The following is a 15,488-nucleotide window of genomic DNA, read 5'->3' as shown; positions in this document are numbered from 1 at the left end:
TAGTCCAGTAGGCATTTGACTGACATTATGACACATGCATGAAAAGTAGCTTATCTTGGGTCTGGGAAGGTTTTACAAATATTCAATAATTCAGAATACAGACAATATGAACAGACTTTGTGTTTCTTTAGGTGTACTGTCAACAGTTTTACAGATGTAGTAGTCTATGGGGAAAACGCTTTTTGGGCTGAAGGGGATATTCTGATGTTATTTTGGGACACTATTTCTGATGCCACATTCATGTCATATCAGAGTTACTGTAATTACCAGTTTCCCACTTGTAAATAGCATTCACCTCAACATCCAAAGGTAATTACGACTGGGATAGTCTGATATATCCGCCTTGTCACTTGTCACTAAATGTACAGAAGAGCCAGCAAAGTCTGTTGTTAAAGGTAGTTAAACACTGAAACTGCTATACTGAACAAGGAACAGTATTTTTAACCCTCACACATTCAACTCTGTTATTACACTTTCTTCAAAGTACACTGATGTAATAGTGTTTTTAAGCAAACAATTTGGTTGATACATAGTATGACATCATTAGAAAAAATATAGCTAATGTTTGCTGCTGGAAACTGCAGTAATATGAAAGAAGCAATTGCACAAGAAGACTGGCAGCCACAGTCTTGGGTCTTAGGTTGTTCAATGATGACGATTAATTCTCACACCCTTGACGTGAATGCGTCATGAGTTGGTTTCTCAATACTTTTGGAGGTGGGTTTCTGTATATGCTTAGAGGTGTTAAATTATTCAGAATGAACATAATCCACAGTGCCACCCAGGCCCCTCCCTGGACACGCCCCTGCTAATCGGCACCTCCCCTCATCACTCCGAAACGGACGCCTGGAGGTCCGTGGACCACGGTTTGGGAACCCCTTTAACAGCCCGTCCTTCCCCTTGCACCTCCTCAGTAGTGACTTCAACCACGGTTAGAGGGGGAGGAGCAGGCTGGGAGGCTCTGCTCTGCTCCTGTGTTGATGTTTGTTGTTTGCGAGGGTGGCAGCGTTGAGTGTGGACAGACACTGTGAGCGGAGGGTTGTCGACTGGCCTGCCTGCACGCTTCTTGGGGAATGCTGCAACTTTTTCCAAAAACGCGGCGGAATGATGCAGATTTATGATGATTATTCGCCGATTGTTACTGTGAAATACTCGAAGATATGGCTGTAAGGTCCTTCTTGGTTTGTGTTGTGCGCAAACACTCGTAGTGTTTTTTTTTTTCTCAGCAACGGCCAGTCAGGATGCTGGAGCTCGTCTGAGAGCACCCCGCCGTGTGGTCTTTCTCTGGATTCCCCTTCCCTTATTAAACCAAGTTCTTCTTTGGCGACGAGCGGCCAATTTCAAACTCATTTTCTGCCATTTAAACTTCCAAAAATGGTGTTCTTCGCTTTGTCCTCGACACGCAACAAACCTGGGTAACGAAAGGAGTAGCTACGTGACAACACCCCAACACGACGACCAGCGTTACTTTCCCTCGGTAAGGCAGCGCTTCAACTGTCGCCTCAGCGGGCACAGCAGACAAACACAGCCGGGATGTGAAGCTTCGGTGTCTGTGGTGTTACGTGGTTGACAGCGCAGCCCAGAGCACACTCAAACCTTCGTTGTAGCCCCCCTTCAGTGAGAGAGCTGAGAGTAAAATAGCCAAGTCAAAGCATATAGTTATGTGGGTGAAGTGAGTGGCCAGCAAGCTAGCCCATAATCGCACAAGTTGGCCAACGTGCTAACATTAACTTACCAGTCACCTCACCAACTTGCTAGCCGTGTTAGCCATAGCAACATTTGAGGTTTAGTTTCTGTGTGATGCTAGCCAGGTTGCTTGCTAACAAAGGCGCTATTAACGCTATGGTATGTGAGAGCTGCTAGTGAAGTTATTTGCCAAGTTAGCTAACGTTAGATTAGCCAAACCTGCTGCACTAGCTTTATTTACAGCTTAACCGAACTCCCTTGAGGCTAGATAGTTCCTTGGAAAACAACACAAGTGTGTTGTGAGCGCTAGCTGGATATTATTAATAGCAGTGTGTTGCACTTCTCAAACTTTTTTTTCCACTTTGCACCCACTCCCGGTATTTGTGTATAGAATGGTGAACTTAGTCTGTCAGCTTCACTGAGCTGTTTTGTTTTCTTCACAGAGGCGCATCTGCCCCGGGATTTATTCAGCTGTGGGGAATTAAAACAGCAATTGATGCATCTCGGGGTGTCTGAGTCCATGAGAGAGTGCGAGTACAGCCAAATAAGCACTCGCAGCTCCACACCGATGGAGACCCCTTACAAGAAAAGGACCCCAAAGAAGAGGAAGTGGGAGTCCTTCCCAGGTCGGAATAAATTTTACTGCGATGGGAGGATTATGATGGCCAAGCAGACAGGGGTTTTCTACCTCACCCTTGTCCTCATTCTGGTGACTTGTGGACTTTTCTTCACCTTTGAGTAAGTATTGTTGAAACTGTCTTTATGCTCCCATCTGCTATTTACTTGAAAACATTGACATTGTGGATCAGGGATTTCATTTCATGGGCTCAGCTGTCAGAGAAAAAGTTTAGATATAGGTCAGTTATGTCACCGCCATCACTGTTGAGTGGGTGTATTTCCTGTGATCTCTTCAGGGCTCAGGGAGATGTCAGTACAAACTGGTTGGGGGATTAGACAGAGGCATCTCTGTTTTAAGGAAGTACAGAAAATATAAGTCTTTAGTAGGAGGTGTGGTTTGCCAAGGGCCATTGTTGATGGAAAGGCTGTGGTTCCTTTGAAAAAGTGTGCGTTTCCTGTCCTAATTTGTTTATGGGTTGTATATGCCCTTGCATGATGTATTGAGCTTAAAAAGGGCACAGGCTGTATTTTGTGCCAGCTGTGGTGTCCTTCAGCAAGGTGTTGAATCTTGTGTGTTGCTGATCTGTAGCTGACCCATGTGTGATATTTAACAATTTGTTTTTACTTAACTTACACTGTGATAATTACCTGGTCACATAATTTTCCAGATAACCAGCTGTTCCTTCATTGGTCTGTTGAGCATTTCTCTCTCTTGACAAGTCATTAATTGCTTATAGAGTAGACCATTCAGTGTCTGCCTGCCCTGCTTGCCACTTGTACTCCCTTAATCACGGTCCCACTATCCTCAAAGGAGTCCTCTGTCTTTCTCCCACTGGTAAAACAACCTGTAATCAACAGACAGCATGTTCTTCTCCATATTGTCACATCCAGCCTGTCATCTTCACCTCATCCTGGATAAATTGACCCACTGTGACTGAAGTACATGATACAGCATGTAGACACAGACACTGACCTGAATGCTGCCAACACTGGAGTGCACTACCTCTCTCCTCATTAGTCCTGAGTAATCACTATGACATATATCATCTCAGAAAACCCCATCTACATTAGATAAGATACCTGCTCCATCATGAAATTTGTTGCTCAATCGGACAGTCTTTATCAGGGTAAAGTGCTTCAGAGCCAGAGAGAGCTTAATAGGCAAAATATGTGCAGTGGTTGATGGCTGCATTTCAGTATCTGCACCGTAAAGATAGTCCATGCTTAATGATACACACTCTCTGGCCACTTTATCAGCTACATGTGTACAATCTAATGCAATCCAATACAATAGCTCAGCCATGAATTCTACTTTTATGAAGATTATAAGTTTTTTGTGACATTGTCAAAAAGGTGATGATTCTACTTCATGCGTTCATGTGTAGTTGTTGTTTTTGGTGGTTGTGTTGTACTGGACTGCAGTATATTAAAGTTTATATAGCTTGCCCCCACATGTATGTGAATGGTGTCAACAGAATATTATATATTATGATGTAGTATACAGTACAACAACACCACCTGCTATGACTGAAAGTAGAATTCATGTCATGGTGGTTTAACTGGATTGCATTAGATTGTACAAGTGTACCTGAGAAAGTGGCCATTGAGTGTATGAATGCCTGTAAATAGTATGCATACACTCACTATTAAAACAAAACTAACTTTATGTGTTTGTGTGTATAAAAAATTATGTCCTCAATTTTTTATCTGACTTACTATGATGTATAGTATACTTTTTATTTTATAGTGATGTATGCTCAACAACAACAACTCTTAGAAGTTGTATATTTTACACTTACACATACATTTGACACCTTTTCTGGCATTGTATAGATCAAACAATTAATTGAGTAATTAAAAAATAATTGACAGACCAGTCGAAAATGGAAATAACTGGTGCATCTCTAATATTTGGCCAGTAAGGTGTTTAGAGATCAATTTCATAACTAAAAAGCTTTGATATGTACTATTCCAAACCATTGCCACTTAGCTTTTTGAATGCTCTCTGTGTGAAGTCCTTCAGAGGCACAATGCTACACATCTATCAGTTGTGACCTCTGGACCACTTCATCTTTCAATACATTGTCACCTCAGCAAAGATACTGACATAACCCATGACCAAAGGGCAGACTGCTGGAGAGAGGGCATTGCAGGCTTAAACCTCCAACCCTCTTTATTATGGAACAGTTGATAAAAATACTGAAATGGGAGGGAAACATTGCAGGGTCCATTTGAACCTGGATGTTCCCCAGCACCCACATGGAGGATGCCAGATGCTTCCTGATGATACCCGTCCCCCCTCAGATAGCTTCATTTCCTACACCGTGACCAGTTAGTGGGGCTGGGACCAGCGCACTGTCCTCTGTTTGTTGTTACTACAGGGGACATTTTTCAGGAACACCGCGCAACCACAAAGCCACTTTTCAGCTTAGCACTGTCCGCCCTGCTCAGCTGTCCATGCCCTCGAGCGGACAGAGTCCTCCTGACTTTCCTCTCTCTCCCCCCACCCTACTACCATCAGCTGAAAGGAGACATTTATTGGACAGGGGGATAGTCAGCAGACCTGCACATTGGCTTCTGTTGTCATTAACTGTAATGCGTTTCGATTAGATGTGTTTTTCTAACCTCTTGCGCCAGTCGTCAGCATAGTGGAGAACAGCTCCTCATTCAGTGTAAGGGCTTCTTCTGTCTTTTGAATTGCCTCAGTATCCTTTTATGGTACTTTAAGTTAGGCTGTGGTATGATCACACATGGTCTGTATCTGTCTGTGGAGTCTAGAAAGAGTCAACAGATGGAGAGTATTTAGGGACGTAGACATGCACAGAACATTTAGCCGAGATCTTTCTACATCTCCATATTTCTTTTTGCTTGTTTTCTTTGTCTCTGTCTAAGGGGTGCTCAGCCATGCACAATAAACCCTGTTAGTGACCGGCAGACTTTGGTCTGTTTATTATTCTGCTGCTGGCTCCCTCCAGACGTCCATGTGTGCTGTTGTTGCACATGTTGCCTGCTTTCCCTTATGCCTAGTAAAAGTTCACTGAGGCAGATGTTTGAAGTGGTGTTCTGTTACGCTGTTTTGTTTGATGTGAAAATTGATCTCAAGAACTACAGTTTTGCACAGGCATAAGGCTAAACACTTTGGTTTTAGTTGTATTTTTATTTGGACAAAACTGTAAAATGTAATTTAGTGGTCATCAAAACTGGGCTGTGACATTAAGCAGTGAATAGTGGCTACATGTGTGTTGGCGTTGATTATTGAAGGACCTTTAGTGCTGAGATGAAATGGCTGCATTTATATAGAGCTTCCATCTGAAGAGCTTTACAATTTTTCATTCATCCATTCACACACGCTCACGTACAGATCGCAGTGAGCTAGTTGCTGGCTGACCATAGGGAGCAATTTGAGGTTCAATGTCTTGTCCAAGAAAACTTCAACACATGGTCAGGAGAAGCTGGGGATTGAAACGCCAACCTGTGTTTACTGTAGATGACTTGCTCTACTTCCTTAGCCCCTGTTGAATCAGTTGGTCAATCAACAGTAAATTTGTGACTATTTTATGTAATTTCAAAGCAAAGAGGCCAAACAATCTATCTCAAATGTTTGCTTATGTTCTTTGTCATGTATGATAGTAAAGTGAATATAACATATAACGTGTATAATATAATGTAATTGGATGAAACTTGAAATTAGACAAACTCCTTTGGGCTGAGAAATTATAGGAGGTATTTTCTGTAAAAATAATCAAGAAGCCAGTCCTCGGAGCCTACTACATGCACCAGGGAAGTTAATGACTTAGTGGTGATGGATTAATTGAGTTTAGAATTTGATTGATAATGAATACTTAAAAAAATTTACAACACAGTGCTGGTATAGCAGTTCTTGCACATTCCTGTAAGACTGGTGCCACCCATGCTAGCGTGTTCATCTAATTTGCATACATTTGGGTTAGATGCTTTGCTTCACTGTGAGCAACTGTAAACTGTTGAATGTTTTCCATACAACAGGAACTGTATAGGGTGGTTGTTACCTTCATAACATGTTGGATGTTTGAGTTCACCCAAACTGCGCGTGTCGTCTGCAGCTCTATCTACCATTCCTCTTTTACAGTTCATTCTTACAGTATTATTTCTTGCAAAACTGAACTGCAAAATGTTTATCTTGCAGCGATGACATTGTATGTACGATCACTCATTAAGTTGTAGAAATGCTTATATTCTTAAATAAAAAAACACTAAAACTCAAGTCCATCAGGAGAGCTGAAGCCAGGGCTGGAGCTACAGCCTGTTTCAGTGATATAAGAATGGGTTAGGCTTTGTCCTGCACATTTAGTCACATCTAATTTATGTCCGTCAGTAAATCCTGTAACCATTTAATTTGTGGTGCTTGTTGGGAACAGTACACTGCTCGGGAGTGTGTGCTGCCTGACAGGTTTGATTCACAGGGAAAATTCTTGCTCTCTGCGCAGAGTACAACAGAAATGCTCAGGATCCAGGATCATCTGCCAAAATATAACTTTCTGCTCTAAAACATTTGGAGATGATGTTTACTTTTCGCATCAAGTTCTTTAAACATTCACATTTTTTTCCTGCTTGCTGGTACTTTTTAAATATTACCGCAGTTAATTACAAAATAACTAAAACGGTGGCATCAAGGTGCATCAAGTTTTGTTAAAAGCTACTGAAAAGTCAGTGATTTTTGTCCACAATTACTTTGATAAAACTGATTTGTTGGAAGTTGTCTAACCGAGTTTTTGACTGTTGCAGAGAATGAAACCCTGGTTTTCAGTTCAAGAAAAATTTGAGCCACTTAAGCAGGTGGTAGCCACAGTGAGCCTATCATGAATGCCATGTGAGGGTTGGAGCTTATAAACAAGACAGACTGGTTCCTACTTTGAATAGAAAAGACAGTTGCTGTTTGATGTCTTTGTTAAATATCTGTAGTAATTATTTCCTCAGACCAAACTACTCTTCATCTGCCAGTCTTGCTGTCATTACCAGCAGCCATGGTTTTATCTATATGCTTTTTCGAGTGTCCCCATGCTATAGCATGTGACCTGTATATGACACAGCACTGGCCAAAGTCAAAAGTCATATCAATCTCACAAGGATGACATGTTCTTTTCTTTTAGTGGCCTGTTGCACGCCGGCACATAGACACAAGATGAGAGGCGGGACTACACTACACAGCACACAGTGCTTTTCTCAGCCGCAGACACCAGAGTATAAACTGCAGGTGATCAGGTGATCGGTGACTAGAAGCATTAATTCTGATCTACCGATCACATATTTTTAATGAAAACTGGCCAATAATGATTGGCGGCCGATCAATTGGGGCATCCCTACTACAGAGCACTAAGAAACAGAACAGTGGGAAACACTGACAGAAATAAGTCATATTGTGCAGTGGTTCAGTTAGTTCAGACCAAAGACTGCCCTGAGTACTTCTTAATCTACACAACAGAGTGTGCCTTCTGAGTTTTCTTTAGAGCAGTGTTTATGCTGGTTCAACAGTTGTCATGTAAATCAACCCACAAATTTATGTCTAATCTTGTGATAAATTATCTCCTAATCTCTTATCTCCAGTTGCACCAGCAGGTAATTCTTGTTGTTGAGATGCAATACAAGTTGTTGAAAAGAAACCTGCTCAGATATTGTAATGGAACTAAACCACTTTAAGTTGATATAGTCATATTTGTCCCTGGGTTTAATGAAGTGGCCAGCACTTTAAATGAACAGCAGGCTGAGGTCAAGTTCCTTAGAAATGGTCTTTGGTCATCTCCTCTTGTGAATAGAAAGATAACCCTGTAACCCCATGAAACACCCCAGGCAATGTATGCCTGCTTCATTCAGAGAATACAGCAGCTCTTAAGACCCCACTCAAGCATGCCATCTTTTCACTCTGCTGTTGTTGCAAATTTGATACAGTTAAATCAGTGAAATGGTGACCCTTTCTTTCTTGTACTATGTTAGTTCAGCACATACTCCAGAAGAATAGCAAGTGGGTTTGCTGCATGCTTGGGCAAAATAATAAGTCAGCTTTTGGAGTCTCATAAGGCAAACTATTGCGAAAGAGTCTTTGTCCTCATAATTTGAACAGTCACACCCATGGTAGACATGGTTTCCCAAGACAAGAGAGCATTTCTCTCTAGCCAAGCTGACAAACATTTAAGATTTGAAATACAGAGCCATTCCTGATTTAATCTCACTGTCTTACATTTATTTGAATAGAAGAAATAGAAGTTTTCATAAGGACAGCACAAAAGCATAAAATGCTATGATTTTGCTACAATGTTCTCCTTTTCTAGGAAGATAAACGAGGACAATGGAAATGTCACACTTGACTGTTTACTCGTGTATAAATATCAGCAAGCCAGATCTAGGTCATTTTAGAAGTGAATATGTTTTGGATGTGACTTTAATTCCTCACAGAACATTCTGTCAGAGACTTTATTGCCGCTGTCTGTTTTGCTGTAGAAGCAAGAGGCAGAGCTGTCACCTAGGCTCACTGAAACCAGGAATCATGTCCAGCTGTTTGCTTTTTTGTAGTGTGATTCCTCTCCCTCACTAGCTCCAAGCCTTCAATCGACCTTGCACCCTCTGTTTGTCACACAGTTTTCCCGTGCTAGCACATTCACTCCCTGTGCCAGGGGTAATTGAGTGCATGGCACATGTTAGTTGGGAGGTTATACTTGCGAATTTTTAGGCTTCTCACATGCATACATGACCACTGCAGTCCTCTGAGACTGTGTTGTGCACTACTGACATCTGTCTGAAAGGTGGAAGGAAATTATGATTCCATGAAGTAGTCCGGGCAAAAATGTAACCATTTGCAAAAGCATGTCATGTTCAGTCGTTTCATTGACAAATGACTTGGCCTACAGCTAAGAGGGGGTTCATGCTCTGCCCTTGCCTGCCATCTAAAGCAATCAAAATGTAATAAAAAGCAAAGCTGACAAAGCCTTGTTTCCATGTAGCCCAGATGACTAATGAGACTTTAGAATGAAAGGCCACAAAGCCAAGTACTTCAAATGCGTTATAAGACAAATTTAATCACATTTTTAACATATTCACGTATTTGGCTCTTCGTCGGTTTTGAGTTATATCTCTGGGTAAACTATATCTCTTCTCAAGCAAGTACTGAGGAGAATTACAGGCCCAGATACTGTGTGTGCTGGAGGATGGATGATCTGTGTTTGACAGACATTTTTTTTTAGATCACAGCATATTGATTGCCTTCAAGGCTGTATGGCCGAAGAAGAAAATAAACGAGGGTGCGGTTTATCTCAGGTGATGCTGAAAGGGCACCCAGTGAACGGGGCTGGGTGAAGCAAACCGTCACATGGTTGCATCAAGCAGAGATGAAAGTCCCCACAGCTTAACTCCCAGCTGAGTTTTGAAAAACTGGTTGGCACCATAAGAGGATTTAGAAAGAAATGTGATAACGGTAATCTGGATTGGATTATTGTTGAGATTAGCACACCCTATGAGAGGCAAATGAATTGGGAAACCTCGGGAGACACTATAGAGGTAGAAAGATTTACCTTTAGTATTCTGTGGAAGTAATCAACACGTCCCACTGGTGCACAGAGGACATATGCTGAAAAAGAATTATAATATCAGATTTACCAGGTTGACAATACAGGTAGATTGTATGTTAAGTTATGTCATATAAATGAAGTATATTAAATTTACACCAAATATTTATGAATTTAGATAATTTTGTTTGTTCTGCTTTGTTCTGATTGTCATGCCATTTGTTGTAATTATATAAAAACATATGGGAAACTGGAATGAAAAATACACTCTTTTCTGCCTGTTGTTATTTTAGCATAGAAAACTTGACCACTTGGCTGATTTATGCTAAAATCAAATGGAATTATAACAACTCTCAAGGTTAGTATTAGACCTGAACTTGATGTGCTTGAGTGGATGCTCATACATATCGGTTTTATGAGACAGTTCCCATACTAGACATTGATTGACTTTTGCTGTGCTTTCTCCTGTCCTGTTTGAGAACTGTAGTGCTTCCTGATCAGAGTGAATGTTAATGTTTAAATTGGCTTGGCTAAGAGGCGTGCAGCCTGAGTCTAAATCAGCACCTATAAGCTATCTTTGTTATCTTTGACCCCTGGGTTTACTAAGATAGTAAAGTTTTTAAGTGTTTTCTTTTGCTTTTTTTGTCCGGCTGTCTTAGGGAAAGAATGAAGTTGATGTTTTGTTTTTATTGGGTTGTGTATGGATTAACTTGTTTTAACTTTCATTTTTGTACTCTTCAAACATTAGATACAGTGGTGTCTAAAGGTCTGAGACTGTGTTCCCATTCACTTGAAGGACTGTGTTGGTTTAAATTGGCTGATAAACCATTGACTATTGTCTCTTTAGATGGTAGATTTGGTCAAAGCTTGGCCACATCACATTTAACAACAGTAAATGTGGAGGCAAGTCACAGGAAATGGCCTGCATGTTGTATAAGAATATTTTATGGAGTCAAGCTGGGTTTATGACAGTAAAAGCAATCCCAAACACAATTCCATATGCAAAAACATAGCTGCTGCATACAGGAATAACATGCCAGTGTGTGTCACTTTGTTAAACTAGGAACTGTAGATACTCTCTAATAGTTTTAATTACAATTCATTTAATTATTTATATGTTATAATATAGATGCTTTAATTGGGCTGTGGAATTCAAAACCAAAAACAATATTACATAATCTGATTTTTTCACTTGTCTGTGCATCGGGCTCAAATGTGTCACTACTAGCTTCTTTGTTTGCTTCTCTACTCTAATAGCAATATAGAGTGAATAAATGAACATTCCTTATTTAAACACAAAGCAAATATTAGGTTTTCTATCCTCTGGTTAAAGTCATTACTCACTGTGTATTATACTACTCTATGCTATGCTAACCATATACAGTATCATGATGGTGTTTGCCCTAGGAATTAGCTGTCGAACCTTTATTGCATTGCCATCAGCACTCACTAATACACACAGGTGTCAACCTGTACATCTTTATAAATGGGTACCTGTCTGTGAGTATTTATCAGTACAAACTGTCAATGAGCAGTCATCCCAGCCATCAGTGTTTTGTCTTACACTTGTCCCAAACCAGCCATAGTGAAACACATCTTCAGTTCAGCTTTGATTGCTTTGATTGACCAAAAAGACTGTTAATTTTAGCATATTGCTCCAGGGGTTTCAGTGGGTTGTTAAAAAAAGAAAAAAAGTTTTGAAAAAAATTATTTTGATACGTTTATATTCACAATGTTTGGTTGTGTTTATTTTAGACAATCCCATGGCAAGCCATGATAGATTTGACTTTTCAAACTTCTCTGTATTGTAGTCTGTGCATTGGCTGCTTAGGGTATGGCGCTTATACTTTATATGATTTATGTGGAGTTAAATAAATAACTGAACAGTAAATGCAGCTGCATTCCTGCTTCATGTTTTTTCAAACAAAAACCCGGGTCAGGTACATATAGTGATTGGCCAGTGAGACCAATCCCAGCACATGTGTGCAGTAAGTTCACATTTGACGATCCACGTGCCCACTCATACGGCAGGAATTCTCCCAGTGCTCCTGATGGCCAGTCCGACTGTAACAGACGGGTCCATTGTCAATGTGTTTGTGTGAGAGAGAGAGTGGGGCAAGGAGAGGATGAGTGAATCGGTGCGCTGTGCACAGCTCTACAATGAAATAAAAAAATTTCGAATAATAAAAAAAAACCTAGAAAATTAGTATAAGCCAGTCAACGATGATATTGTGGTGGGTCGCCACAAATAAATTAATGCATGCGAAACACTGTTGTTGTTTTAGGATTCTGTCCTCTCAGCGTTGACTGAGAAGGAATGAAAATAAATTATTTTCTCTAACTTTTGACCGGACAAGTAGGATTGATCCCAAGTTATGTTTTATGCCTGATATCTGTGTTGAGGTTAGTACAAAACACATGCCCCAGTCCACATATATACTGTCCTGGAGGGGGAAACCTTAAGAAATACAGAACTATTCCTAGAATATAACATATCCAAGTACATCTTCTGCCAGAGTCAGCAACTCAGGTTTCTTCTGTGGTCAGACTTTCCACTGTATTTCTCAAATCAAACAATAACTCATCCTTCATCCTCATCAACCATTTGGTTTGTTGAGATGTTTAAAAGGACTGTAATAAATGTTATCACACTGTCTATATCTTGTTGAATGTCTTTGTTTCCTTTTTCCTTCCTTGGAGGCTTCAGCTCACTCATGTGGCTGTTTCCAGGGTAACCACATTCCCTTTCAAAATTTACCATGTCTGACATTGGATACTGTCCGTCTCCATGGCAACAAAGCCCTTAAAGTCCCAGTTAAATATAAGATTTAGTATCAAACTAAAAGGGAAATGAAGGTGTAACTTTGGAAATGTCCAGTTCCTTGTTGATATCCACTCTTTACAGTTCTTTACAGAATAGAAGGCTGTTGAAATTACTCACGGTCTTTACTGCTCATGTTCAGTGACTGATAAAAATTGATTTCCGGGACATTGTCTTCAGGGGGAATTTAAACCAGGGAAGATGTTGCCTACCTGCAGCTCATCCACGTATCTCTATTGATCCATGTCTGTAGGACAGGCAGGCTTTCTAATGGTTTCAGTGTTTAATCTCTGTCCGTTTCTACCAACCTGTCACTTTCTATCACACATGACTGCCTTTTCATTAGGTTCCCGATGTCTGACACATTGAGACAAAGCTTTTGAGGACAGAGGCAGCAGTTTGTGCTGCTTTCTCAGCCACCTCCATCACCACTTGCCAAATGACAAGTTTTTTGAAATATAGTAATATTTTCATGGAAGAGAGCACAAATCAGCATGTTCTGGCTCTCCCTGCAGAAAGAAAGAACACACTGTGGTTTTGTAGCTCTAAGTGACCTTTGTTAATATTTGACTTTTCAGTGGGGAGCTTGACTTTATCATTGATTACCTTAAAACCATTTAGATCTTGGCTTTGGGCTTATTGTCACAGATTTATTTTACAAATGTAGTGGTTTCCCATTAGCACTTTTAATTGGTGGATTCATTAATAGATTAAAGGTCAATTAACATGAACAGTTAGAATAGAGGTTGAATTGAATAGGTAGTTGAAAAGGTGTCAGGTAATGACATCAGACTTAAAAATGTTTTTGTTTTTCAGGGGCAAATGCAGATAGACAGTGGCACTCTGCTAATACTATTTTTGTTATTAATTAATAAAAGTCTTCCATGAATATGTAAAATTAAGCTGGGTACTCAGAAGTCAGCTCCATTATTTATTGTAACAGGTACAAAAATAAGAAAAGTAGTAATTCTTTGTATTGACATAGAAAAATATGATTGGTTAATGCCCGTGTGGATATAGAAAAGGACTTGAGAGAGAGAGAGACTTGAAATCATGCAGGTTGTAGTGTGGATATTTGTATTTAGCTAGCTTACAGCTGGGTGGGTTGTCATTGCTATGTGATGATGATGCTACATTTTTCATGCATTTTAAGCCCCCAGACAAGAAACAAAGAACTGAGCTCTCTCCCTGTATGACTGGAGTTGTCATCTCTTTTCAGCATTTCTTAAGGAATTGTCCTCTCAGCACTGCCTAAATGGTCAGAAATCTGCTGGCATTCTTTTGTTATTTGTTTCCTTCCTGGATGTTGATTCAGCATATGAATTTAAGAGGTATTGGCCAAATCTGTTGAAGACGCCTAAAGCCTATTCTTCCAATCTTCATTACCAAGACATGCAATATATAAAACGGAAGTAATCATACGAGATCATATATCCTAATATTATACTTAGAGTTGTATAAATCTTAATCCCACAGATTTGTACAATTGGTACTTGTAGTGTTTGCCGTCAAAGTATTTTGCTAGGTAGGAGCAACAGAGCGGTTTTCTGTTTAAACAGTGACGGGCAGATTTAGAAGATTATGAGCAGAGAGATTGTCTGCAATACTGCCCCAACCAGAGATAGGAATATGCCCTGTATTAGATTACAATCTCAGTACTCAGTGCTGGATGGTGTGTGTCTCCTCCCTGCCCAGTTCAGAAGCCTGAGGCTAGTGGAGAATCACAAAGCACTGAGGGCTGTAAAATGAATGTCCTCTTAGCGAGCGTCTAAGTTGTGTATATTGTACATGGACACAGTCAGTGTCCACAACGATGACCTTGGAAACTCAAGGCAAGTGTTGAACTGGAGAAATGTTTGTGCTGTGCAGTGTTGTCCTGCCTGGAGCCCCCTGCTGATGTCCCAGACAACCCAGTGTTTTTTTTGCTTAGTTCAGGCTCACTCCAGATGTAGAGAGCAGCAGGACTGGTCAATGTCCACTCAGATGTGGTGTCACAGCTCAAACGTTGTTCATCAAAAAGGCATAAGTAGTGGATACATCTTTTTTTGGCTTACTCAGCTCACAGGCAAGTTGCACCTTACTTGGGAAATTGGCATAATGCCAGCCACTTGTGTTCATAAAATTAGAAATTTGTAGTTTTTGTGGTCTTTGCTAGGGTGTCGTGTGTTGGCTGACCTTTTCCCCCCTGGCTGAGGGGTCATCATCTCCAGCAGTTCACATGAAAGCAGAGAGCATGTGCAGATGATGCTCCAACTCCAGTTAACACAGATCTGCAAATCTAAGTAAATGTTCCAAGTCCATATTTACATGCTCCCCATCTATCATTGGTGGATCCCAGCATGGCAAACCTAAATATAGTTTGGCTTGTTTTATCAGATTAACTGGTGTTGGCATAGATCAGCGGATGTAAATGCCCTCCCAAGGTGTTACCATCTGATGGCTGGTGAAAGTGTGATAGTGATTGAATGTCCAGCAACAATGTATTGTACATTTTGTTCAAAAGCAAATTCATAGTGCCTTGATACATTTGAAGTAGGGCTGTAGGTTAGACATCTGTAAATTATGTAACATTTTTGAAAAGCTGGTTGACCACTGTCACTTTACTATAGCCATCAGTATCGCTTAAACATCCTCAGTTTGTTAAGGATCTACGATCATTGTATCTCTGCATTGATTTTAGAATAACAATCAATATTTTTTGTTCTTCATTGATATTCAGCCCATTCACAAGAAAAAAATCACCTGTACCTGCACTGAAATGAGCCATTTTGTTAATGGCTTGATGTAAAGTTTTTTCACTCTAAAATCTCTTCCAATGAAAGTCAGTT

The 15,488-nt window shown here is 40.3% G+C and overlaps 1 protein-coding gene across 2 annotated transcripts in view; it reads left to right on the top strand.

Moving 5' to 3' along the window:
• The first annotated feature begins 870 nt into the window (after positions 1-870).
• Positions 871-15,488, top strand: part of LOC111225328 (probable palmitoyltransferase ZDHHC14) — a 55,794-nt gene continuing 41,176 nt past the window's right edge. For both annotated transcript variants that reach the window (XM_022750122.1, XM_022750121.1), the window contains exons 1-2: positions 871-1,477; positions 2,130-2,424. In XM_022750122.1, the coding sequence (XP_022605843.1) occupies positions 2,183-2,424 (242 nt within the window). In that variant the 5' untranslated portion in view covers positions 871-1,477; positions 2,130-2,182. The remainder of the gene's footprint in view (positions 1,478-2,129; positions 2,425-15,488) is intronic.

This window comes from Seriola dumerili, unplaced genomic scaffold (assembly GCF_002260705.1).
Source record: "Seriola dumerili isolate Sdu_G_001 unplaced genomic scaffold, Sdu_1.0 BDQW01000149.1, whole genome shotgun sequence".
Lineage (NCBI taxonomy): Eukaryota > Metazoa > Chordata > Actinopteri > Carangiformes > Carangidae > Seriola > Seriola dumerili.
Note: the sequence above shows the minus strand (reverse complement) of the source record. Positions and strands in the feature narration are given on the sequence as shown.